Source organism: Rhineura floridana, chromosome 14, assembly GCF_030035675.1.
Source record: "Rhineura floridana isolate rRhiFlo1 chromosome 14, rRhiFlo1.hap2, whole genome shotgun sequence".
NCBI classification, from domain to species: Eukaryota; Metazoa; Chordata; class Lepidosauria; order Squamata; family Rhineuridae; genus Rhineura; species Rhineura floridana.
The window spans coordinates 10,017,738-10,045,448 of record NC_084493.1 but is presented as its reverse complement, the minus strand read 5'-3'; the positions used below and the strand labels follow the sequence as shown (position 1 = coordinate 10,045,448).

Below are 27,711 nucleotides of genomic sequence, written 5' to 3'. Positions count from 1 at the left end.
TCCAAGGTGCTGAACCTATTTTGGGAATCATTTCAGCACCTTGGACAGCTCCTTGAAAGGTCAGACTGAAGCCTGCAGTGGATTCACTGCCCCACAGACATTTGGAGATACTGGTCTCCACTGGGTGGCTTTTTTGAAATGTCATTGCTTCTGAAATCAGGTGTAACTGATGGACAGCAATGGGATTGGAGCCAAATTAGGGCCACTAAGGAGCAAGAGGAAGCTGTTAGCATGCTCGGGGAACCCCGAGGTGCACAGATGTACTTTAACTTTTTAAAAAAATGCTAAGAGGCCAATCCCCAGCCGAGTAATGACTAAGCATGCCGAATGGGCACAGAATGTAGACTACGTTGGAAAGGGGGAGAGACAGACAGAGTCAAAGAGAGAGAAGCACTGGCTAAGAGTGGAGTGCCCTGCTTGGAGAGAATGGCTGGCTGAAATCTTTAAAAGGTGTGCTCCCTTCCTTCCTTCCTTCCTTCCTTCCTTCCTTCCTTCCTTCCTTCCTTCCTTCCTTCCTTCCTTCCTTCCTTCCTTCCTTCCTTCCTTCCTTCTGCCCAAAAGGAGCCCAAGGAGAAGATACATTGCAACATTCTACTTCAGACCACACTTGTTGTTCCAAACAGCCATGTGAATCCTACGGTCAATTCTACCCCTGTGCTGTGAGCCGTTAAGCCGCAAGTGGTAATATCCCTGTGTTTTGCCTTTAGGGGTTCTGTTTGCAACGTGCTCCTTACTTCATGCCACGACGGCATTTGCCGGCTGTGGGCAGAGACTTTGTTACCCGAAGACAGTCTTCTGGGGGAGCAGATTTGTGAGACTAGCACTTCCAGTATTGGCAGCAACAGCAGCTTCTCTCGTTCTGGAAGGCACAAAGACAACATTCAGCATGCTTTGGAGGTACGGTGAGCTAAATAACCTGTTGTTAGAGGCTCACTTTTATGCATCTAGCTTTAGAATTCTCTCTCTGTAATGGGGATGGGGAACTTCAGGCCTGGAGGCCAAATATGGCCTACGTGGCCTCTGCATGTGGCCCATAGGACTCTTCTCAGGCCAAGCCCCCTCCCCAGCTGGGAGTCCCTGTGGGGGGGGAAGGGGTTGGCTCACAAAGCACGCAGGGGCAAAGCCCCAGTCATTACATAAAAGCAATGATACTGGTAAAAAAAAAAAAACTTTTGTATGTGAAAACACTTTAGCATCCAATACAGATACAGGCTGAGATAAAGAGCTTCACTTGAAAGGGTTGTTGGAAAGGAAGGTCTTCAAAAGGTGCTGAAAAGACAATAGAAACTGTGTCTGTCTGATATGTAACCTGGGGGGGGGGTGAATTCCAAAAGATAGGTGCCACCACAGTAAAGGCCTGATCCCTGTATTGTGCGGAATGGACCTCCTAATAAGATAGCATCTGCAGGATGTAGGGTAAATAATTTTTAAAATGGATTTCGTTTTTTAATTAAAAAAATAAAAATTGGCCGTGCGCCAAACTTTGCCCAGTTTTAAAAGGAGAACTTGCTTTGAGTTTTCCTCACTATAGATCAGCCTGTTTTTCTTTTACATTTTTTTTAAAGTCTTCTCTCTCTCCCTTCTCAATTGCTTCAGACAATCCATCACTTGAAAAACTTGAGAAAGGGTCAGCGAAGATCATCGGTACTTATAACTCACACGGAAGATTTACCCAATCAGCTGGGAACCCATGAGGTTCAGAGGCACATTTCACACCATGCGAATGCACTCTGCCATTTCCATATAGCCGCAAGCATTAACCCTAACACAGGTAAAATAAACAATTTGTTCCTTGGAAACCTGGTCATAGTTTGTCCTAGGGAGGCTTGTCCTATTGTCCTGTAGATTCATGTAACAGGCTGCAATCCAATACATACCTACTCAGCAGTGAGCTCCATTGGATCCAATGGGACTTACTCCCAGGTAAGTGTGTATTGGATTGCATTGAATCCAATGGCTCTTACTTCTGAGTAGACATGTATTGGATTGCACTGTCTGGATCCAACCCAATATGTTGAAAAATGTATATTGAGTAAAAAAAAATACATTCAAGACATATATTTAAATGCATATTAAAATGAGAATTTTCATGCAGATTTCTGGTTTTAAAAATTAACAGATTAGTTAAGCGCTAGTGCCTGAGTTTGCTTTTTTTGTTAATCCTTCCAGTCTCTTCCTTTTGTGTTGTGTCTTTCAGATTGTAAGCCCAAGGGCAGGGACAGTCTTTTGACTTGTCTTTGTAAATTGTGCTGGGAGCCCTTTTTTCAGCTGAAGACCAGCTAACAATACTTTATATAAATTAAATTAAATGCAGAAATGGAATGGAACAGGCTTATGAGCAAGCAAGTGAGAAACTGGCACAGATGGGAAATAGATTCATTTGTGCATCCCTGGTTTGTCCTGTGTAAAAATTCCAAAGGAGATTATGTGCGGTTTCCCTGTTTTAGGCTCATTGCATGAAGTTTGTGTGTGTTTAAAGAAAACAGTGTTTAATGTGACAGTTAATTGTACATCTTGGAAAGCACTTTTTTCCACATTAATGATTTCCTTCCTCTATTACTTTAAATAAACAGTGTTTCTATTATGTAACATGTGTGCAGTCAAAACGAACTCTTAGCTCTTGAAATGTTGGGCCTGTTCAGATAATTTTTCAAGGCTATGGCCTTGCACGCTCCCTCCTCTCCCCTGCTGTGTAGTTTGCCATGATGTCTGAATAGTGGTTGCCCTCCAATCCAGAATTTGAAATTGCACTTTTGAAGGGGGGTTCCAAATTTTGGTTTAGAGAGCAAGTACTACTAAATAGCTATTAACAATTATTTGGCATATTATCTAATTAAAATGCAAACTGAAAGTGAAGCCTAAAGAGAGAGACTATTATGTCTATTGTTTGACTATTTATATTGTTTTATTTATGTAACTGCTAAAATTGTTGTGAGCCATCGTGAGCCATAGCTGCTATGGAAAGGCAGCATAAAATAAATGATAATGATATTTATATTCTTTTATGCAATATAATATAGATATCAATGATCTCTTAAATATCTAATTCAAGACCAAACTTTGTCCTTTTTTCTTCTTTCCTCTGGGGGAAAATTATTTTATTTCCACAGACATCCCACCAGCTTTGGTTAAGACAGCTTTTAATTTAGATGAAGGAAACGAAGGCTTTGTGGTTCATTGGCTAAATAATAAAGAATTCCATTTTACATCCTCGACTGAAATATTTATGCAACATCTCCGAGAACTTACAGATCTAGAGATGAAAAAAATAGAAGATGTTGATGATGGAGAGAGAGAAGAAGAAAAAGAGAGAGAAAGGGGCTTACTGATGAAACTTGATCATGGTTAGTAGCATAAATTCCTCTTCCCTGGTAGCTGCAGCTGAGTGTTTAGAGTGGTGACAAAATAAATAATGGAGCTGTTTTTTGGGGGGGTTGAATTAGGAGCATAGAATGTTCCCCTCTATTGAGTCAGACCATTGGTCCATCTAGCCCATTACTGCTTATGCTGACTATGGCTGCAGCTCTCCAGGGTTTCAAGCAGGGAACATTCCCACACGGAGATGTCAGGGATTGAACCTGCGACCTTCTGCATGCAAAGCAAATGCTGTACTAAGCCATGTTCCTTCCCCAATTTATTTGAAAACATTTTGGTCACAAAAGTGCAATGCATTAAGCAACTTTTCATCGATCAACATTGCATTCACTACTCATTTACAACATATCATCCCATTTTCTGGCGGTAACTCTCCAGGGTTTGTTCTTGGCTTACCGCTCATGGTTTGTTTGGGAGAAAGAAACCATGACCCCGAGTTTGGACAGCAGAAGAAGCCACACTCGGGCTTGTTTTGTCTGCGATAACAGCAGAGGTGGAGCACTAAGGGAACTTTTGAACAGCAGCCCCCTACTTGTTGTTCACATTAAACCATGGCGTGTTTTAAACCAAGGATGGGGAACCTGTGGCTCTCCAGATGTTGTTCAACTACAACTCCTGTCATCCCTGTCCATTGAAATCCAACAATATCTGGAGGGTCACAGGTGCCCTAACTCCTGTTTTAAACTATGGTTTAATGTAACAATCCAAACTGGACCCCCTGTATCCATTTCATGTATGGTATCTTTTAATTCCAGAATTGTCCCTAGATAGAGAATCTGAGACGGGGACTGGCACAGGTTCCTCAGAACATGAAGATGGGGAAAGAGAAGGGAGCCCCAAAATCCTTTCACCAGCTGCCTCCCCCATGCCTCTTCCTACTGTCTTGTTGGATCGAAAAATTGAATTGCTACTTAAGGAATGGAACAAAAATCCAGACATGCTCTTCACCATTCATCCTATAGACGGGACCTTTTTAGTGTGGCATGTGAAGTATTTGGATGAGTACAATCCAGGGATCTTTCGACAAGTTCAGGTATAGTGTGTCTAAGAAGAAAAACCTGTGCCCCATTCAAGAATGCTAGTTTCTTTGTTTGATACATATTCAGTCACTTTGAATATGTCACTTTCAGGATATGTGTTGTATAAAATATCTACAATCCGATTGAACATTAAAGCGGGGAGCAATCCTGTGCTCCCTGGAAGTGTGACTGAAGGGCCTTATGATGTCACAGACCTCCCTCTCTGCATGCAGAAGCCTCCCCAGTGGTAGAGGAAAGTGCCATCACTGTTGCTTTGTTGCCAGTGGTGGCACAAGAAGTGAGGTGTTTAGAGCAAAGGAAAAGCCCTGTGGGATCAAAGGCCCCTCTAGTCCAGCATCCTGTTCTCACAGCGGCCAACCAGATGCCTCTGAGAAGCCCACAAGCAGGACCTGAGTGCAGCAGTGCTCTCCTCACTTGTGATTCCCAGGAGCTGGCATGCAGAGGCACACTGCCTCCAGCAGTGGAGGTAGAACATAGCTGTCATGGCTAGTAGCCACTGATAGCCTTATCCTCCATAATACATTTGGGGGCAGTGTCATCTCAGGGGACGCAGTAGATCTGTAGGATCCTGGGCTGCCTCATTCCCCGACATGGCCCCAAACCCAGCCCAGACCTATGCCAACCATGGAAGTCATCTCATTTGGAGGCAATGGGAAGGGGGGAAAAGATTAAAGAATGGAAAGGAAAAAAGTGTTCACTTTCTACCCTGGCTGGAGTGAACAAGCAGAGCTTAGATAGTGGCAGTTCCTCTGCCATGGAATCCCCCTCACTTTCCTTTTAGGGTTGCTCAGTTAATGGCAATGGAACAGATTAAGATCCTGAGGAAAATCCCTCCTCTGAAATGGCAACCAATGCGGTATTGCCTTCAGATGCAAATCCCAGCTCCAGACAAAGGTTTTTCCTTAAGACTACAATAGGGGAGAAAGGGGTTACATTCCTCATCCCCATCTGTTGCAGTCCCTTCAATTATCAGCTTTCCCTCCCTCTACCAGCTGTTGCAATTTGCATTTTTAAAAAACTGACATGTTAAATGCAAATACTCATGTTAGATGCAAATATGCATTTACTGTTGCCCCTAATATTTCCTGATCAACAGGGTGTTGTTGTTTTTTCATATACTGGGTGTAGAGGAGTGGGAGTTTTTTTTTAGTACTACTTGTTTAAACATTCTCTTACTATTCCCTTCCCTTTTTTCTAGGTTTCATTTTCTTCTCAGATCCCTGTTGCATTTCCTTCAGGTGACGCAAGCTCCCTTAGCAAAAACATAATGATGTATGCCTGCACTACCTCTGCAAAAGAACGCAGTGATGCATTGCTCCAGAAGAGAACTAGCATTTCCGGCAGCCTATCTGGATGGAGGCCAAGCTGTGCCCAGGACAGCTGCAATGTGAACATTATGACTCCCACAGTCATGATGGTTTCCAAACATATTGATGGTTCCCTAAACCAGTGGGCAGTTTCTTTTGCAGACAAGTCCGCGTTTACAACAGTGCATACCGTCACTCACAAGTTTAGGTATTGTGGGCACCGATTTCATCTCAATGACCTCGCTTGCCACTCGGTGCTCCCGCTTCTGTTAACGTCTTCCCATCATAACACCCTGCGGACCCCAGAGTCCGATCAACCCTGGGACTCTGATGCGTTAAATAAAATGATGGATCCCATGAAGCATCTGAAAGGTTCTTCCAAGCAGCAGCTTAGGAATGCAGCCACGCTTACGTTCCATGATCCAAATGCTATCTACAGCGAACTGATTCTGTGGCGCGTGGACCCCATTGGACCTTTGTCATACACGGGAGGAGTATCAGAACTGGCCCGCATTAATTCGCTGCATACCTCTGCTTTCTCTAATGTGGCCTGGCTCCCAACCCTTATTCCTAGCTATTGTCTTGGTGAGTGCTGCTGTTGTATATAGTAGCCCACAAGAGTTTATAAAAGATTTTAAAGCAAGATTTTATGAAATAACCTTATGTGATGTGACTTTGTCCAACGTCCATGAATATTATTTCTTCTTCTTTATTATTTTTATTTATTTTTTATTTTACTTGAAGTATCCTGGAGCTCCTCTTCTTTATTTTTGTTAGGAAGTTGTACGAAAAGGTAAACTCTTCTCATGCCAGCTTATTTCTCCTGGTATTTGAACTACATAGCAAGCAGCTGAGTGGCTGCTGCTTAGCGGCGGCAAGTTCAGGATTGTGTGGATACACAGGCAGAACTCCTGCCTGCCAGTGCATCAGCACAACCCTGAACTTTCTGCTGACTCTCCTGTCTACCTCCCGATAAGTAATTCCGCCACTGGGAGGCCATCGCTGTGGCTCACCATACTGGGCAAGCCGCTTCAGGTTCCTAATGTCTAAGAAAGAAATTGATCAAAAATCATCCTTTTCAAAGGTGAACTCTGTAAGGCACTGCAATACAAGCTTTCGGAACATCTGTGATAATCATGGGATTTTTTGATGGTAGGACTAGCAGGAAACTGTTTTTATATAGTATGGACTTTCTACTCTGCATGCTTCCCAGTAAAATTTTGCACATAGAATTTAAGAGCTATTTTTTTCTTAGCCTTTTTCGATTTAAAAATTCACATTTCTTCAATTCATTAATGTAATGCTTCTGGGGGGTTGTGGGGAGATTTTTTGTGTGTGTTTTGGTGGTGGGGTGGAGAATCCATTATGAAAGTCCTTATCTTAAAAATCCTACTTAAACAAAAGCAGGAAATGTTATTTCAGGAATAATCAATGTGGTGCCAGATGTTGTTGCACTGCAACTTGTATCAGCCCCAGCCAGCATGGCCAATGGTCAGGGATGAAGGGACTTGTAGTCCAACAACATCTGGAGGGCACCTTGTAGTCCCTGCACTATTTAGTTGTGCTTCCGTGGGTTTAAGAATATTTACTGCTATGAGTTGAAGGTGGTAGCGATGGCCGGGGGTGATATATTTATTTCACCTAGACTTATTTGTCTGGAAATGATCTATGATGTGAGATTTGATGGACCTGGCTTTACTTATGTGTAGAGTACTGAGCTATGTTTGCGTTCACCAATACACAATAGTGTGATATATAATGGTATATCACCCTCTTATTAAATCACTCACCTGGTAGCCATAGGCAAGAAAAAGTTTCATATTGGTGGGTGATTTGGCTGGCAAAGGAGTGATAAAGCACTCCGTCTTTCTTCAAAGCAGAGAAATGCAGCTTTTAGAGGAAGATGAAGCTCAGGGTACTAACTTTTGTGGGCTTATTTGCAAGGCTGTGCTATACTGAGGGTGTTAGTTTATATCCTTTAGAAATCCATATGTTCCAGCTGCTAACATGAAGGACTGTCTATGCTTTTCGCTACCTGTGATAAATCACTGTTAATATGATAATTGTTTACCTTTGGGGGATGCTGTGCTAAATGTTAATCTGAATTGCCAGAGATCTTGTTCTGCTCCCTCCACAGGGTCTCTGCAAGTTAAATCTTATGCGTGGTTGAACAGCTTGCATGTGTATCAACATTAAGACTGCACTCTTAAGTTCACTTATCAGGGAATAAGGCCCATTGAATTCAGCCTGTACATTTGGACATCACACTAAGCTATAGTTTAGTGAGACGTGAACAAGCCTAGCCTCACCCTCAGGTTCTCGTATGCTTCCCCCTCTTGTCCACCTGTGCACATGGAAGGAGGAGTTCACTTTTGGCATATCATATGAACCTGAAACTGTGTACAATCTTAACTGTGTAGGTCCAAACAAGTCAGCTTTGCAAGTAGCACTTTGAAGTTGGCTTGTTTGAAGCTAACCATAATAAGATTAACCATAGTTTGCTGGGTTTATACAACTCAGCAAGTTGTACATAATTACAAACGGAAGCTTCTGAACTTCTCATAGCCATGCCAGAGGAGAGTGAAAGGGCTGCATGTGAGTTCAGGGGAAGGCTAGGCTCATTCATGTTTCACTAACCCATAATTTAGTGTGGCATCAGAAAGCAGCCAGTGGGTTTTACACTTCTGAACATACATGCATAGACTTCCACTGCGCAGCACCCAGCCTGCCATTTCACACACTGCAGACACTGAGGTGTATTTTGAACTGTGATATCATGATATTATCAGACAGTGATGTTTTTCTAACATATCTTTGATCGAAAGAACAAACACTATCTTGGCTTTTAAATCAGTGGATGGCAGACTGTGGCATCATAAATGAATGTAGCCTGCCACAGATAGCATGCGGCAGTACATAATTGGGGTGTGTGTGTGTGCAGGAGGGGGAATATTCCAGACTCAGTAAGAGAATTTTACAACCGTGTCTCTTCTTTCATTTGTTAAATATTGGAGAGTGTAAAATAAGTATATGCTGGGAAAACAACTTTATTTCAAACTCAGTTATAAATTGTGAGACTGTAGCAACATTCTTTTAATTTGTTGCATGGTGGAACATAATGAAATTTCTGAATGTCTTCAACAGTAATTACTAAAGCATATAACTGGTATTAAACATCAAAACTGACACTTGTCTTTAGGTACATACTGCAACTCTGCTAGTGCTTGCTTTGTAGCATCAGATGGCAAAAACCTGAGGTTATACCAAGCAGTGGTAGATGCACGGAAGCTTTTGGATGAACTGAGTGACCCTGGATCCTCTGTAAGTTGTATTATTGTTGTTGTTGTTGTTGATATACCACTTATACCAAAATAGGCTTCAAGCCAGTAAGTGTAGAAACCAGCTACACAAGTATTAAAAAGTAACAACCCAGAATTAAAACAATCTCATCAAAACAATACAACAATTAAAGCAGGAGACTCAGATTGAGAGGTTAAGGGTTGTATCCCATGCTAGTCCTACTCAGAATAGACCCTTTAAAAATAATGGTTGTGACTAACTTAGGTCTAATTAGTTTCAGTAGGTCTACTCGGAATATAACTTAGTTGGGTACAGCTCATAGGGAATTCCTGTATAACCAGGTGCATCTTCAAAGTCCGGTGAGAATGCCGATACAGATGGGGGCTCTCAGATTTCAGCATTCCATAATATCGGCACTACTGGTGGAAAAGCCCTTCACTGTGTTACTACCATCTGAAAATCAACCATTTGTTGGTCTTAATGACTTTATTGGGCAATGGATAGGAAGTTTCATTTGCAGACTTCAGTTGCTTGAAATATGAGTAACCTAAAGTGTACATGTGGGTTTTATTCTGAGAGATTCACCGCAATCAAAGTATAATCTTTATTTGCTCCCAAGTGACACATTTATGTATATCACCAGAGAGAAAGGACCATGAATTGGAACACACTTAGAAATTAATCATCTCTGTTTTGAGGCACTTTTATTTTGTGATTTGTCACACCTTGATGAATTTATATTCTTTCAGGTATACACAGATTTGCAAGTTAAAACTCTAACACATAAACACATACATAAATCATCTTTCCTTTTTTGTTTCAAGAAGCCTGTTCTTTGTGTCATAGGGTAAAATGCAGCATAGCTACTGTCATTTTAACGATTTACCCAACTAAGGCTGCAATGCTATACTTGCTTACCTAGGAGTAAGCCCTGTTGAACTCAGTGGGGCTTGCTTTTGAGTAGTCAGTGTATAGTATTGCAATGCAAACTACCTTGTTTACTCTAACTTTCATCCAGCTACTGTTAATACACTTCCCAAAGAGGACAAAGGAGGCATCTTTGATAACTACCTTGGCTGTTACCCTGTGGTGCTGGTGGCTGCATGTCAGTGGTGCAGTGGAATTCACTCCGGGTGCTGAAGCACCTTGGACAGCTCCTTAAAATTTCAAACAAAAAGCCGGAATGGATTCCACTGCCCCACTGACATGGAGCCACCGGCAACACTGCTGTTAACCGCAACCTCTGCCCAGTTTCCCCAATAAATGTTCCAAGTTGCTATGTTTCCATTGTTTTATAGCCCATTTTCCCCCTTTTCTCCCTCCAAGAAAAGCAATACTGACATTTTTATTCCTTTATGTGAGCAATGATTATGGCCCATCAGTAAAAAAAAAAATAAAATTCTAGCTTCTATATATACATTATTGACTTTTCTGTTGAATGACAGTTACTGAATAGTGAACTTGTATTCACCAGTTAAGGAGAAATCTTTTAAAGGGAGTGGAAAACGCAGAGTGTGAGAATGTATACTAGCTTCTGCATTATTTTCTAAATATCAAACTATCCTTTGGAATCCCCTCCCCATAAAAATTAGACAGACACTGTCTTTGTTGTCTTTTTGGCACCTACTGAAGAACTTCCTCTTTCTACAAGTCTTTTAAGCAGAAACCTTATTCCAGTGTGCATCTGAGTTGAAACTGTTTTTAAGGGGGTTTTTTTCCTGAAAAAATGTGTTTGTTTAAGATGTTTTGTTTTTCGTAAGTTTCATAGATGCGTTTAGTGCATGTTGTTTGTTTACTACCCTGAGCTCCTTCTGGGAGGAACGGCAGAATATAAATTTAATAATAAATAAATGAATAGACTATGGGGATCCAGAACAAGAGTTGCCAGCCCTCCAGATGTTACTGGATTCCAGTGGTTTCTCCATTTGCCCTACTGGCTAGGGCTGATGGGAGTTGGAGTCCAACAACATAGGGAGGAGAGTACTTTACCTGTGGCCCAGGAGGTAATGGTTCCAATTGACCATCAACTGGAACATTAGCTTAAAACACAAATACTCTGCTAATATTTCCTCTCTTTTAGAAACTCATTGGTGAAGTGTTTAACATAGTGAGCCAACAATCAACAGCTCGACCAGGATGTATTATTGAACTAGATGTCATAACTGACCAGGTGAGTCACTTTCAAAAGATCTATGTAAGTGATCAGACTAAGACCAGTAATGTCGAAATACAGTTAAAAGATCTTCCTACCTGGCCCCCAGTGACTGAGAGTGAAGTGATCACACTAATTACTTCCCTGAAATTAGGAAAAGCCTCCGGTGCTGATAATATCACGGCTGAAATGATCAAAACTGATCCCAAGTGGTGGGCACCTATATTAGCTACACTCTTTACAAGTATAGATCAGACGACCATCATCCCTGAAGACTGGGGTTTAGCTATTATTGTTCCAATATTTAAGAGAGGAAATAGAGCTGATCCATCGAATTACAGACCCATAAGTCTGTTGAGTGTGATCAGCAAATTATATGCTAAACATCTGCTAGCAAAACTTCAATTCTGGCTTGAGCAGGAAAATATACTCGAAGATGAACAAGCTGGGTTTAGGGTAAATCGTTCTACACTTGACCACCTACTTGTTCTAAAACATCTAATAGACAAATACTCAAAGCGCCCGGGGGGGGGGGTTATATGCAGCTTTCATAGATTTTAAATCTGCATTTGACCTTATCCCCAGAGACAAACTGTGGGCTAAATTAGAATCTGCAAATATTGATAAGAGACTGTTATTGCTTATACGTACCCTTTATTCAAATACTTACGTTCGCATCAGATATAATAGTGTTGGCAATTTAACAGGGCACATTCCAACGACAAATGGAGTAAAACAAGGCTGCATATTAGCTCCAACGCTATTCAATTTTTATGTGAATGCCTTAATTAAAAGCCTTGCAAAAATTCCTTCCCACCATCCTACGCTCTCAAATAGGCCAATTTCAACATTGTTATATGCTGATGACGCTGTGTTAGTTTCTCTTTCACCAGTCGGTCTTCGGCGTCTCCTTTCAGCTCTTAGTAATCACTGTAAGACTGAGGCATTGGTAATCAACTATGAAAAGACCAAGGTGATGGTTTTTACCAAAAAATGCACAAAACACCAATGGAATCTGGAGGGTAATGCTATAGACCAAGTAACTATCTATAAATATCTTGGCATAATATTACACTCATCAGGTACCTGGCAAGCTCAGGCGAAATGTGCGCGGATAACTGCCCAAAGAAGTGTAAATGCCCTTCTTTCTTTCTACTATACCAAGGGTGGCCAACATATTCCATCAGTCTTAAAAGTATTTACCTCCAAAATTGTCCCACAACTACTATATGGTACCCAGGCTAGTGCATGTACAAACTTTTCCTTATTAGAAATAGTACAAACAAAATTTCTTAGGTCCATTTTAGGAGTTCTATCCTGTGTATCAAATAACATCTTACGCCTGGAAGCTGGTCTTCCAACACTGGATTCACGTATATGGATCCTTAAATTAAAATTTTGGTTAAAATTAGTGTTTTTTCCGGTGGGATTGGCTCCTTTAGTACTTACTGACTCCTTCCATTCGGAGTGGAGAAATTCCCTAGTACTAAAACTTACATCTTTAGGCCTATCCCCGCCCTTTCTCCTTTCTATGGGATTCCAACAAGCTAATTTATTAATTACCAAAAGAATTTTGGATACGGAAATACAAAATCAACGCTCTTTTAGACATATTAATACAATTGGGGAACCACGTAGCTCGCCCTATATACCTGCGAATCACTTGAGGATCTTAGTGGACTATAGAATAAGAAAAGCATTCACGAAGGCCAAATACAATGTTCTACCCTCTACCTTATTAAACGGTAGATATCAAAAAATACCACTCCTAGAGCGTGTCTGCCCATGTGGCAGTGGCTCTTTAGAAAACATCGACCATGTCCTGTTAAATTGTGAGTTTTACAATGAGTTAAGACAGCGATTTATTACTCCTCTTCTCCAACGAATCCCAGGCCGAGACTCTGCATTATATACAAAATACCTTTTAGCAGATGTGGACCCTTCTGTTACATTCCCAGTTGCAAAATATTGTGCTGCAGTAATAAAGCAACGCACCTTGCTGGTCCCACATGGTGTTTTATAATTTGATAGTTTTAAAATATCTTAAATCGAACAAAATTTTGTTCATTTTAGTTAAATGTATGTATTATTGGATATTGTTTTACTGCTGGTCTTTGACCGTATTAATAAAGATTTGGATTTGGACCAGGTGAGTAACTAGGGATAATGATTGTAATATGTGTCAGGCACTTTCTGTTTTGTAATAAAGACCAGGAGAGGAAAGACTATGATTAAAAAGCAGTATGGTGCTGACCATGAGGGATGGACAACTTTTTTTCAGATTACCTGGATAGAGGATGGAGGGGGGGGGGTGCACGCGCACACGGAAATGGTAAGCTGGGCCAAAAATAAAAGTGGGCTGAGCAACAAATGTAACTTACCTTTGTACAATAGGCCACACTCCAGTCATGCAAAAGTCAGAGGGTTGGTTTTTGTTTTTTACAAATGCAAACAAACTGCTCTCTCTCCTCCATTCAAGTTAGCAAGAGGCATTATCAGAGTTCAAGGACACATTCTAACTTTTCTAGCCCTATCTAGAGATGCTGGGCATTGAACCTGGGACCTCCTGCATGCAAAGCAGATGCTCTGCGACTTCCGGGAAGGGTGACTTAGCCTGTGCCTGCTTTTGAGACGGGCTCCTGCCTCAAAAGAAGCTTATTCAGATATATCAGTCAGTTTTTTCTTTTTTTTTGACTGATTAAACTTCTCCCGGGTAGGGAGAAACGAAGAGATTAACCTCAAAGCCTATTTTTGTTGGGACGACCAGATCTCATTAATTTATGGGACGAGGTCCAGCCGACGAAGGTGGGACGGATTTTCAACAGCAAGCTCTATCTGATAAAGCGAACGTTCACCTTATCTTTTAAGAGAGAACGCACTAACAGGCAAGCACCCTTCTTTCTATATTTTTCTTTTATTTGACTTAAATTGTTGCTGTTTAAAAGAGATTTGCCAGATTGATCGGTTTTTGACATCTCACTGGGGAGCCATAACTTCTCTCTGCTACGCACTAATTAATAGCTTATCTCTGTTTTTGTTGCAAAAAGCTGTCCTGGATTTGCATTCTAAAGATATACACAGAAGAGGGATTTCTATTCCAGATTTTTATTTTGAAGAATATTATATTGTCTGAGACTACTCTCTTTTTGGTCTATTTTTTTTTGACGAATCTGTTTCCTGACGACTGCCATTAATTGTTTCGATCCTGGGAACTGCATTTTGTTTACTTAACTATGGAGAGATAAGGCTGTCTGCTCTGTTTATACTGTGATGTCACCAAGTTTGGAGTATTAACCCAATTGTTGCTGAAATAAGAAGTGGTTTTCCTATATTTTTCTTTTAAAATGGCAATTAAGAAAGTGGCTGAGAATCTGGAAATAACTATGTTTCAGAAAATAATGGATGAGATTGAGATAACGAAACAAAACCTGCGACAGGGTTGTAAGGAGCTGAAAATTGAATTGAGTAAAATGACGCAGGAGATTAAAGATATAGGGGTCCCTGTGAGAGAGGTGACCCTGGAAGGGGTCCCTGTGAGAGAGGAGACCCCGGAGATTGGAACAAACGTGGAACAGGAAAAAGATTTGGAGTCTATGGACTTTAGAAATAAAATCTATTGTTTGGAGACACAGGAGATTAAAGACATAGGGGTCCTTGTGAGAGAGGAGACCCTGGAGACTGGAACAGGGGTCCCTGTGAGAGAGGAGACCCTGGAGACTGGAACAGGGGTCCCTGTGAGAGAGGAGACCCCGGAGATTGGAACAAACGTGGAACAGGAACAAGATTTGGAGTCTATGGACTTTAGAAATAAAATCTATTGTTTGGAACTCAATGTTATCTCTGAAGAAATTAATGAAGATTCTAGAGATAAAGTTATCAATGGCATGGATAATCTTCTGGACTGGAATGATGTGATGGAGCCCAATATAGAGAAAATCTATGGAATTAACTGCAGCCATGTGACAATGGAAAAACTTTCAAGAGATGACCCAGTGTATTTTGAAAAAAAGAACAGAGATATGATTTTACAGCAGTATTTCAGCAACCTATTCAGAATGGATGGCAAGAAAATATTTGGGATAGAGGTAATTCCCATCAGACTCTTACTATATGACTATGGCTTTGACAGCAAGATTATTATGGAATACTGATAATGGAAGATTGGATACCGAAATTACTGGACTTAACAAGACTACTGAAGATGGAAGATGGAAAATGGAACTAATAGGGATAATAGAATAATGGCTACTGAAATTACTGAACCTAACAGATTCTGATGTGATGGATTAATTGAAATGTTTATTTTTACTATGGTTATGACAATAAGATTATCATAATTAGTAATGAGATGGATTAATCGATATGCTTATCTGGAAAAAAAAAATTGATAGATATATTTCTTAAAGAATTGAAACCTCTCTTTGACTTTTTGTGGAAAGAATAAAGTAATGTTTATGAGATTTGATGATTAAGTAAGATAACTATTGGAGGAAAGTGATTTTATAATATGACTTAAGAGACAGGATTGTTATATATTATAGACTTATAACTGATCTGATCTTTGACAAATGGGAAGTCAATATTTTACTTTTTATTTTTTATTTTTTATTTTTATTTTTATTTTTTTTTTTTGTTTAACTATTTTTGATTTTGTTTTTTGTCTTTGAATGTTTTATGATTTCGTCTTGTATGTTTTATGAAAATTTGAATAAAAATTATTGAAAAAAAAAAAACAAAGCAGATGCTCTGCCATTGAGCTATGGCCCTTCCCTGTGGGATTCCAGTCTGCTGGGGATCACTTAAGCTAAAATGTACCTCAATATGTTTTGTATTCCTGTATTTTTATAATGACTAATGGTTTTTAGCTAATAAATTTGGCTGGCTGACTAGGGGCGATTGTACATTTAGAGACAGAAAAGGCCAAAAATCCAGGTAAGGGACCTGGAATACCACTGAGGGTGCCAAGTCCCATGTGGTGGCTGTTATGGAAATATATGCACAGAGATACTCAGCGATCTGAGATGCGTGTATGCCAGTGTGTATTTACCTAAGTAGCTGGCTTTTACCCTGCACTTAGATCACTGAGACTTAAGACTTAGTAAAATAAGAACAGCTACTTTATTTAAAGAAATACATAGCAGATAGGAAAGGCATACCTAGTTCTAAGTTGGAGGCGCAATGCTCAGACTTGGGTCTTGCCCTCATGGCTCAGGAGAGAGAGCAAAGACAAAGATGTCTCCTCTCTCCTTGGGCAGTCGAAGAAGAAAACGAAGGAAGGAAGGGCAGATCAGCTTCCCTGAGCATATCAGTTTACAATGGAAGGAAGTTAGGCAGAGAAGAACACAGGTAAAGGTAGGCAAGGCTAGCCAGCTGGAGGACCCTAACTCTATTTTCCTTCTGAAATACAAATAAAAGAACCCGAACAGGGTTGTAGGTGATGATAAAACTTTCATGAAATATTATCAAATATCTTGAATGTTGTTGTGCAAAACTATTTGGAAAAGGTTTTTAATTTCTGTCTCCTGTTTCTAGTGTGGGTCGAACACACAACTGCTTCACGTCTTTCAAGAGGACTTCATTTTGGGGTACAAACCACATAAAGAAGAGGTAGAGCTAAAAGAAACTGAAATATTTTTCCAGCCCTCTAAAGGTATAGTGAAGCAATTGTATGCTAATCTTATCCATAAACAAAGAATTCCTGCAGCATGATTGAGTGGTCGTGTAACTCAAGACTTGGGAGACAGCAGTTCAAATTCACATAATTTCAGCCTAATATTAGCTTTTTAAAAAATGAAAAATTGTTTAATTTTTATTCTTGCAGGCACTTGTCATTTGTTTGTGCACCATGAACATATTTTTTAATTATTTACAATGTTTAAAATGCAGCAGGAAGTGGTATTTTTATGCGATCTGTATTATGTTGCCATATAAGTAAGCAGTTTTATATTGCTTTTATTTTTGAATAGGTTATCGGCCACCACCCTTCTCTGAGAAGTTTTATCTGATTGTAATTGAAAAAGACACAAACGGGTGTTCAATACTCCACATGTGGCATCTGCACCTTAAATCTGTGCAAGCATGTGTAGGTGAGTGAAAAAAATGATGAAAATGTTTTTTTACCCTAATCACAAGTTGGTTGGTTTAAGGCATATTTTTATTATTAAAAAAAGAAGAAGTGTGTCCTTATTACGCATTGAGGCTGCTTGATCATCATGTTTCCTTTAAAGCAAAACCTACTGAAGTGCAGTCATCGGGAAACCAGCTAGGCGTACCTGGGCAACAGACCGTGGACTCATCTCCAGATACCTCGCCTGGTACAACTCCAATGCCACGTTCTTCATCCGTTGCTAATCTTCAGACAGCTAGTAAACTTATTTTGAGTTCTAACCTCGTCTATAGTCACCCGTTGGATATTCCAGTTGGTATAGAAGTTGTGCGGGCTACTCCTTCTGCAGGTAAAACAATATTATTAGCTGCCTCTTAATCTAGTACTTAGGCCACATCCAGACCAGACATTTATTCCACTTTAAACAGTTATGGCTTCCCCCAAAGAATCCTAGGAATTGTCATTTGTGAGGGTGCTGAGAGTTGGTAGGAGACTCCTATTCTTCTCCCAGAACTACAATTCCCAGAGTGGTTTTACAGTAAGTCCCTCTTCCCAGAGAACTCTGGACATTGTAGGTCTTTAAGGGGAATAGGGGTCTCCTACCAACTCTCAGCACCCTTCACAAACTACACTTCCCAGTATTCTTTGGAGGGAGCCATGACTCCTTAAAGTGGAATAATAGTGGAATACCTGTCGGGAATGCTTTAATTTGGATTCCTGCATTGAGCCGGGGGATGGACCCAATGATCTTATAGGCCCCTTCCAATTCTATTATTCTGTGACTCTATATATAGTTTGAGAGTGGTCTTAGTTATGCTGTTCTCTATAATCTTGGTTACCAATCTGAAGCTTTTGGTAAATTCTGCATATGTTTATCTGCTGTAACCCTATATATATATATTCTGGCAATTGTTTTGATACAGTTTTCACATTTATATATTCACAATTGATTTGATATGAATTGGGAACCAAATGGATCAGAGACTGAAATATTTGATACTGCTAAGAAATCAAATCAGATCTCCTATATTCATGCAGGCTTATACACAGCCAGTTGATGGTGGCTATTACCCAGGCAGAAAAATCTTTGTAAATTGCAACAGTTCCATTTCATTTTTTAAAGGCCCCGTACGTGCCACAATTTATTCACCTTTTGTGGGCTTGTTTTGAAGGCTAAATTCATGTCCTATAAACATTAGTGTTTCATATTGCTCATTAACTAATGATTATTTGGTTAATTTAGGGCACCTGAGTTCTTCATCAATTTACCCAGTCTGCCTCGCACCTTACTTGCTGGTAACTTCATGTTCAGATGACAAAGTCCGATTCTGGAGGTGTTCTGTAGAGGCGGTGATGGACAGCAGGGGTGAAACAAAGGAGACCTATCACTGGAAGAAGTGGCCTTTAATGAATGATGAGAGAGAAGATGACAGCAGCACAGTGGCCATTGCAGGAAGGCCAGTTGCCGTCAGCTGTTCCTATACAGGACGCTTGGCTGTGGCGTACAAACAGCCTGTTCAACACAACGGTTTTGTTTCCAAAGAATTTTCTATGCACGTCTGTATATTTGAATGTGAATCTACTGGAGGATCGGAATGGGTTTTGGAACAAACAATTCACCTGGATGATCTCATTACAGTCGAGAGCGTCCTTGATTCGAGAGTGAGCGTGGACAGTAATTTATTTGTATATAGTAAAATGGATGTATTTTTAAACAAGGACCGGTACCTTATGCCAAACACCAAGCATTTGGTCCACTTGGACTGGGTTTCAAAAGAAGACGGCTCACACATTCTGACAGTCGGGGTGGGTGCAAATATATTCATGTACGGCCGACTTTCAGGAATTGTGACTGAGCAAACCAGCAGCAAAGATGGTGTAGCTGTCATCACTTTACCACTAGGTGGTAGCATAAAACAAGGTATAAAGTCCAAATGGGTGCTATTGAGATCCATAGACTTGGTGTCCTCTGTAGACGGTACCCCTTCGTTGCCTGTCTCTCTCTCGTGGGTCAGAGATGGAATACTTGTAGTTGGCATGGATTGTGAAATGCATGTATATGCACAGTGGAAGCATGCCATGAAATCCGGAGACAGTGAAAACGACGGTTTCCTTGGCGAGGACTCCCCCATGCAAGATCCACTGAAGACCAGTTTGCTAGCCAAAAAAAACGGTATCATTGATGGAGCAGGCATTGTGGACGATGTTTTTGGAACTCCTACTGTGATTCAAGATGGTGGCCTTTTTGAAGCCGCTCACGTCCTTTCCCCTACCCTCCCTCAGTATCACCCTACCCAGCTCTTGGAACTGATGGACTTGGGTAAAGTTCGCAGAGCAAAAGCCATTCTTTCACATTTAGTGAAATGCATTGCAGGGGAAGTTGCCATTGTGAAGGACCCGGAATCTGCAGGCAGTGGCTCTAAACGCCACCTTTCCCGAACCATTAGTGTAAGCGGCAGCACCGCAAAGGACGCTGTCAGTACCGGGAAAGATGGCACGCGGGACTATACAGAGATAGATTCTATCCCTCCTTTGCCATTGCATGCGCTGCTTGCGGCCGATCAAGATACCACGTACAAAACAGAGGAGGCCATGACAAGGCCTAAAGGCTCAGACGATCATGCCAAAAGGAAACCGGAAGATCATTATTCGGACCTTTTCCAGATTCAGCAGGTCACAACAGATGACTTCACTGACTTTGAGCCAGAAAGGAGGGAGCGTAAGTCCAAAGTCATCAACCTATCTCAGTACGGACCAACATACTTTGGACGAGAACATGCCAGTGTTCTCTCAAGCCATCTAATGCACTCAAGTTTACCAGGACTTACTCGCCTGGAGCAGATGTTCTTGGTTGCCTTGGCAGACACTGTGGCCACAACAAGCACTGAACTTGATGAAAACAGAGATAAGCATTACTCAGGTAAATGACTGTTCTAATTTCTCATTAAACTTCCCCTGAGGCAACGAGTGAAGAGGCAACATTTAGAAAGTGGTGTCAGATGCTTTTAAATTAGAGTTTGAATGCTTGTTGGACCTCTGTGATTAATTTGTATTTAAATGTCTTTAATAAATATACCTTGAAATTTCTCTCTCTCCCTCTCTCTCTCTATCTTTGCATGCCTACATATATGTAAATGTTTTGAGAACTTTGGTTGAAAAGGCAGTTTATAAATATCATAAATAAGTAACATGCACATATATATTATCGTGTTGCAACCATTTTTATTTCTTTTTACAGGGAGAGACACTTTAGATGAATGTGGTTTGCGATACTTGTTAGCTATGCGTTTACACACATGCCTTCTGACATCACTTCCACCTTTATATCGTGTTCAGCTGCTCCATCAAGGTAAAGCATAATTCTCATTTTTAAGCTTGAGCAGTGCTAGTAGCTTTTTATGTGAATCACCTTAAGGGACAGGAAGCAATGGAAAGAACTGGGTATCTGGTGACACCCAGTGTTTGACTGCCGAAGTCCGTGAAAGCCATTTGACCCATAACAGGCCTTCTCAGTGGTGGTTCCCCGTTCGTGGAGTGCCCTCCTGGGTGAGGTGCATCTATCGTCATCATTATTAACATTCAAGAGGAATTTAAAAACATTCCTGTTTACCCAAACATTTGATGGCTGAAATATACTGTTCCTGGTAACCTTGAAATTATTAGTTATGAGAGTGTGTGATTGCTTTTAGATGCTTAAGCTTTATTTTATTTTTTATTGTATTGTTTTAACTTGGTAGTGTTTGTCACCCTGGGCTACTTTGTGAGGAAGGGTGGGATATAAATTTAATAAATTACTGTCATCATCATCGTCATCTATAATGGTGGAATTGGAGATGCCCATACTCTGATTTTCTTAAATTATGTTATTATCTCCAAAGCTTTGAATGCACATTTGTGTAAAAATTGTGTAGAATGAAGCTGTTGCATCATTCTAAACAAATTGTGAACTTACGCCCCTAGTACCTTACAATCCAGCACGTGATGTATTGCTCTTCTGTTACCCCACCCAATATTATTTCTTACATAATTCACCACTCTTTGAATTGCTATTGTATTGTTCTTTTTTAATACGATTTTCCTGCACCATTATTTAGGTGTTTCTACATGCCACTTTGCCTGGGCTTTTCATTCTGAGGCAGAGGAAGAGTTAATCAACACAATTCCTGCCATTCAAAGAGGAGACCCCCAATGGTCTGAACTAAGGACTGTGGGCATAGGCTGGTGGGTCAGAAATATTAACACGCTCCGAAGGTGCATGGAGAAGGTAATTTGATCCTGTCTCTGTCTGTCTATATCAGCCTTTCCCAGCCTTTGGGTCCCCAGAGGTTGCTGGACTACAATTCCCATCATTCCTGACCATTGGCCATGCTGGCTGGGGCTGACGGGAGTTGGAGTCCAACAACATCCAGGGACCCAAAGGTTGAAGGCTGGCCTACATGTTCACTGCAAGGTCATAAACCTGTGAAGCTGCCCGTATACCAAGTTGCATTAGGATGAGACTTTGGGGTCATGATGAATAGCTGGAAGAAGATGTCGACTGTATGTGAGGCAGCTGTGAGAAAGGCTAACTCCATGTTAGAGATGATTAGGAAAGGGATTGAAAGTAAAATTGTTAATGTAATGCTGTTATACACATCTATGGTGCGACCACACTTGGAATACTTCATATAATTTTGGGTGGTTCACCTCAAAAAAGGATACTGTAGAACTGGAAAGGGGCAAGGAAAATGATCAAGGATCTGGAGCAACCTGGTCATTTTTGCCCGGCTGGAAGGTGTCTTTGAACGCTGATAATACCCTTTGCTTGCCTGGGTGGAGGATAGAGACGGGGGTGTGAGTGTGTATAGAAATCAGCTTAAAATTTACATTCATTGCCCCACCCACTTTTGCCTCTGGCCCTGGCTTGTGGTGCTCAGGCTTCCCAGAAAGCAGATGCAGTCCTTGGGTTGAAAAAGATCCCCCACTATTTTATTAAGGGGATGAGAACTAAAAGGGATGCTGGCTTGCATCTCTGCAGCTAGCCAATTTCATTCCAACTCCCCATGAGTTCTGTGTGTATCCACCCCACTTTTTTCCACGTGGGGAATTCAAAGCAGCTAACAGGACAAAGATAATCAAGACAGTATCAAATATTTGATAAAACAATAGGATTGTCAAAGAGCAAATTATCAGTTCAGCTTCCCCCAAAGGCCTTCACCATATGCCAGGTGAAGATTTGATAGAGCCATATGGGTGTTTCAAGGGAGATCATTCCAGAAAACTGAGGTATTAATATGGGATGATACAGGATTAGCAGAACCTGCAAAGATCAGAACACACCAGCTTAATTAATCAAAAATTAATTCTATTAACAAAACACGGTGAACATAGAACTTCAGTCAAATAAAAAGAGAGCAAACGCGTTCTAACTTGTGCTAAAGTTGCATCTTACGGACTGCACAGGAACCAACACAGGGCAATAGTTGAGCTAGAAATCAACTATATTTTTTCTCCCCTCCTGGCAGAAGATGAAGCATGGAATCCATAGAGCTCACCTTTTTTTAAACTCCAAAAAGAAGACGTATAACACAAAACTTGCTTGTACATTTATAGGGTGAAATCCAGTGGTGTTCATCTGCCAGTGGAACAAACACCATTTGTGAAACTGATCTCCCCTCCTCCCTGCAGTCCCCCATTCATCCCCAAAACAGCAGATTGGGGGGGGGGGTATCCAGGGCAGATCTGGGGGGCACGGGGGGGAGAGATCCTGTTGCATGACCAGAAGGTCGCTTGTGCAATTGTATGTCCCACATGGTCCTGCGCTTTGAAATTGACCCAGTCTGTGTTCTGCTTCAGGATATCAGGCAGGGTTGAAATAAAAGTTAACCAGTTAGCATGATGTACATTTGCCTCTAGGAAGGAAGGCAAAACAACACCTGCGTCAGACAAGGGTGGTAATATCCCATTTTGCCCCTTAGGGAAAGCAGGGAAGGCAGGTTGCTTGCTTGAAGCAGGCTGGCTGGGTGGAAGAGACTCTAGTTACAGATCTGCAGATTATGTGCAACTTCTACAATTTATTTATTGAAACTGTTGCAGCCCTAACTCTCTGTGACAAAGTGATATTGTGGACTTTTCTTTTTCTTCTCTTTTCTGCCCTAAATATGACAGGTTGCAAAAGCAGCTTTTCAGAGGAACAACGATGCCTTGGATGCTGCACTTTTTTACCTTGCAATGAAGAAAAAAGCCGTGGTATGGGGTCTGTTTCGGTAAGTCCCATCAACGTTGACTTTTCAGAGGGATTAGAATATAGGCAAAAGTTTGTACAAATTATGATTATGAAAACTCATGCCAGTTTTCTAGTGAATATTCTGCTTACAGTGCAGTCCGCCTGCATGTCTACTCAACAGTGCGTCCCACAGAGTCCAGTGGGGCTTAGTCCCAGATTAAATGGCTATTGGATTTGCAAATCTTTCTCTTGCACTTTCTTTTTTCACAGTTCTCAGCATGATGAGAAAATGACACAGTTCTTCAGCCATAATTTCAGTGAAGATAGATGGCGCAAAGCAGCTTTGAAAAATGCTTTTGCTTTGCTGGGGAAGCAACGCTTTGAACAGTCGGCTGCCTTTTTCTTGTTAGCTGGGTCGCTAAAGGATGCTATAGAGGTATTTGCTGAACTTCTGACAGCAGGGGAATGCACAGAATTAGGCCTCAGATGTCCTAAACGCATGGGTGCTTTTGTTGCAGTGGTTTACATCTCTCTGTTTATTCATATATTTGTAGTGATATCTGTTATATTAGAGAATGATACCAAATAAATGTTGTATTTTTTATTGTTATTATTGTTTTCTTTGGTGGTAAAACCGAACACTGATCCAGAGTAGAGATGGGGAAGAAATTGGATTCAGTTTGCATTTAAAAGGAAACCTGTCTAATTTGCACTTTCTGAAACAATAGACAAACTGCAACACAGCCATTGTTCAAAATTCACACTTCTCTGAATTTTGCAATGCAGTTCTTCAGTCAAGTAATTTGTACAAAAATGCATATGCTGGGGTAAAGTATGTGTGTATTAGTTAATAACATAAAATGCATTATATTGGGTAAATTTGCTTTGCAAAAATGTGTATATTAGGAGAAATTTGCACTAAAATATTGATGAATTTTCATGGGCGTTTTTAAAAAAAATACTGCAGATTGATGTGAAAATGTAGAAAACTGAATTTAAGGTAGGAAAACTAAGAATTGAGAAACTGAAACTGACCAATTATCCTATTCCTAATATTCTCTGCTGGTGCCTTCAGGCTTCTCCAGTCATTTCAGTGGAAATGTCTGCTCTGTACCTGCATTCCTTTATATATATATATATATGTGGCACATCCTCCTTTTCCCTGGTATAAAAGTCTACAGCAAAGACCTCTGTGGTTGAGTGGCCTGTGTGCATTCAAATATCTCATTCACAAGGGATTACTATATTGTAATTATTATCTTTATGCTCAAATGTATAGAAATTAACATCTTTTCAAAATGTAATTATGGTGAATTTTAAAATTACATTAAATATTTTTGTTGTCCTATATATTTGGGGGGGCATCATTCTAATGTAGGGTTTGGATGCATTTAAGGTTTTTGGTGTTTCCTAAAATAATTATTGGTTTTCATCTCGTTGATTATCTACCGTTTTATTATGAATTAGATTGAAATGATCAGTAGGCTAGATTGTACATTGGATTGAATCTGTTGGTTAACTATTCAATACTTAATATATTTTATTGTGTTAAAATGGGGAATTTACTTTTTGAACTCTGTCTTCATTGAATGTTGGTTTGTATGTTTCTAATGTATTTGTAAATTGGTTAAAATGTACTTATGCAACCTTGATCTTGCTTCATTTCATAGGTGTGTCTTGAGAAAATGGAAGACATCCAGCTGGCTATGGTTATTGCTCGTTTGTATGAATCAGAGTTTGAGGTATCCTCCACCTATACAGCCATCCTTTATGAGAAGGTTTTGGGCTGTGAGAAAGATGGAACTGGATTCAGCTGTTCTAAATTGCACCCTGACCCTTTTCTGCGAAGTCTTGCCTACTGGGTAATGAAAGAATACTCTAGAGCACTTGACACTTTACTAGAACAAACACCAAAGGAAGATGACGAAAAACCAGGTAAAGACATTTCAAATTGTGTGGAAAACCTATTTATGTCATTTACTTAGGTCTCATCTGCACTATCCATTTGATAGAATCATAAAATAGTAAAGTTGGAAGGGGCCTATAAGGCCATCAAGTCTAACTCCCTGTTCAATGCAGGAATCCAGCTTAAAGCATACTCTGTCTTCAGAGTGTACTCTCAATCACTTCTTTCTGATACTATGTTCATTGTCACCTTTTTAAAAGCAGCAAGCTCTGATTTTGTGATGTAGCCATTTGTTTACTTACATCAGGAATGGCTAAAACTTTCCTGAGCTGAGGGCCGCATTGAACACACTCAATCTCCGAGGAGGAGGGGTGGCCATTTTTAAAAAATCAGGACAAATTGGGGGGGTCTTTGGCAGAGGAGGATCATGAAAAAGTTTTGGCATCACAGCAGGGGGCCCACAAGAGGGGTTAAAAAAATTTTTTAAGGACAAATGGGGGGCATCACAAAAAAAAAATTGGCATCACATTGGGGTACTATGGAAGCAGCCAGTAAAAATATATATAGAAAATGTATTTTTTAAATAAAAAATTAAAATGGAATGAAAAAAATGAAGAGGACACAAAACATTTTTAGTATGGCATCACATGAGGCCAATTGAAGTAGTCAACCTTTTTTTAAAAAAATAAACATTATTTTTTTAAACTATGATAAATTTAGAAGAGGTTCTGGGGGGCACAAAAGACTTAGATGTGGCCTATGGGGTAGCCGCCTCTAGTTGCACACTTGATTTTGATACCCAACTCTTCAACCCCAAAGGCTGTCCAGAGCTGTTTGCAATGATATTAGCCGTTATACTATTTTTGATGCATCTCACTCTGTATGTTCCTGATTTCTCTAGTCATCGTCAAATCCTGCAATCCTGTGGTGTTCAGTTTCTACAACTACCTTCGCACCCACCCCTTGCTCATCCGAAGGAATTTTTGCCTGCCCGATGGGACTTTCGCCACTTTAGGATTGCAAGCTGAGAAAAGCTTTGTTGACAAAATCAATCTTATTGAGCGCAAGCTCTTTTTCACTACTGCAAATGCTCATTTTAAAGTGGGGTGTCCAGTTTTAGCTCTTGAAGTTCTTTCCAAGCTCCCCAAAATAAGCATCAAGTCCAATATCTTTATCAAGAAAGAAGAAGCCGGCACAAGTCCTACTATGCAGAACGGTGTGAAATTGGAACCAAAGACATTGGGGGAGGGCATTGCTGTAGACCGGTTGCAGACCGTGGAGGGTTCATCGGATTTGACAAATCAAATGGAGTCTTCAGCCCTAATTGACTGGAGTCAGCCGGCAATAACATTTGAGGATGAGCCTCTGAACCTTGACTGGGAGGAAGACAAACATAGTTCACAGGAAGAGGAAGATGGTTTGCTAATGAAGGCCTCGAAAGAGGAGCCAGAAAATGTAATGCAAGACGGAAAAAGCCCCAGCGAGGATGCGGTTGCAGATGACACTGAGGTCGATGTGATCGCTGAGCAGCTGAAGTTCAGAGCCTGCCTAAAAATTCTCATGACAGAGCTTAGAACATTGGCCACTGGCTATGAAGTCGATGGAGGGAAGCTTCGATTCCAGCTTTACAACTGGCTGGAGAAGGAAATTGCTGCTTTGCATGAGATATGCAACCACGAAGCACGCGACAAAGACTATTGCAAAATTGACGTCAAAATAAATGGAGATCTCCTTGACCATGAAAGGGGAGACAAGACAGACATTGGCTCGTACGAGCGGCATCAGATTGAACGGCGTAGATTGCAAGCTAAGCGCGAACATGCTGAGCGGCGGAAGTACTGGCTGCAGAACAACCAAGCTCTCCTAAGGGTTTTCTTAAGCTACTGTAGCCTTCATGGGGCACAGGGCGGGGGTCTTGCATCTGTGAGAATGGAGCTCAAGTTTCTGTTGCAAGAATCACAGCAGGTAAGACCCTTCCCCCCCCCACACTTTTACTGAGTCCCTTTGTGGTTCTGCCTTTGTTGCAGTTTTACTAGCAACAATTTATGAATTGACTTCCCTAGCTTGGTATGCTCAAGATGGTGTTGCACTACAACTTCCATCAAATCTGATCATTGGCCATGCTGGCTGGGGTTGATGGGAGTTGGAGTCTTGACGCTTGGAAGCCACCAGGTTAGGGAAGGCTGATTTAGTCTCTTTGCTTCTGATGGAAGCTGCAGTTCTTCTCCTTCTCTTCCCCCTTGTTTTTTGTAGTGAAATGTGCAGAGACAGATGAGGAACCTCATGGTGAAAAGCAAAGGAAGGCTTTCTCCTTTCTGTC

At 40.8% G+C, this 27,711-nt stretch overlaps 1 protein-coding gene across 9 annotated transcripts in view; it reads left to right on the top strand.

The window, feature by feature from the left end:
• Window positions 1-27,711, top strand: part of DMXL2 (Dmx like 2) — a 98,895-nt gene that overhangs the window by 32,324 nt on the left and 38,860 nt on the right. For all 9 annotated transcript variants that reach the window (XM_061595750.1, XM_061595743.1, XM_061595745.1 and 6 more), the window contains exons 8-24: window positions 708-897; window positions 1,597-1,771; window positions 3,111-3,344; window positions 4,131-4,408; window positions 5,614-6,307; window positions 8,922-9,043; window positions 11,103-11,192; window positions 16,707-16,824; window positions 17,141-17,260; window positions 17,402-17,629; window positions 18,524-20,200; window positions 20,519-20,629; window positions 21,375-21,544; window positions 23,428-23,525; window positions 23,756-23,921; window positions 25,156-25,420; window positions 26,293-27,356. In XM_061595750.1, the coding sequence (XP_061451734.1) occupies window positions 708-897; window positions 1,597-1,771; window positions 3,111-3,344; window positions 4,131-4,408; window positions 5,614-6,307; window positions 8,922-9,043; window positions 11,103-11,192; window positions 16,707-16,824; window positions 17,141-17,260; window positions 17,402-17,629; window positions 18,524-20,200; window positions 20,519-20,629; window positions 21,375-21,544; window positions 23,428-23,525; window positions 23,756-23,921; window positions 25,156-25,420; window positions 26,293-27,356 (5,800 nt within the window). The remainder of the gene's footprint in view (window positions 1-707; window positions 898-1,596; window positions 1,772-3,110; window positions 3,345-4,130; window positions 4,409-5,613; window positions 6,308-8,921; window positions 9,044-11,102; window positions 11,193-16,706; window positions 16,825-17,140; window positions 17,261-17,401; window positions 17,630-18,523; window positions 20,201-20,518; window positions 20,630-21,374; window positions 21,545-23,427; window positions 23,526-23,755; window positions 23,922-25,155; window positions 25,421-26,292; window positions 27,357-27,711) is intronic.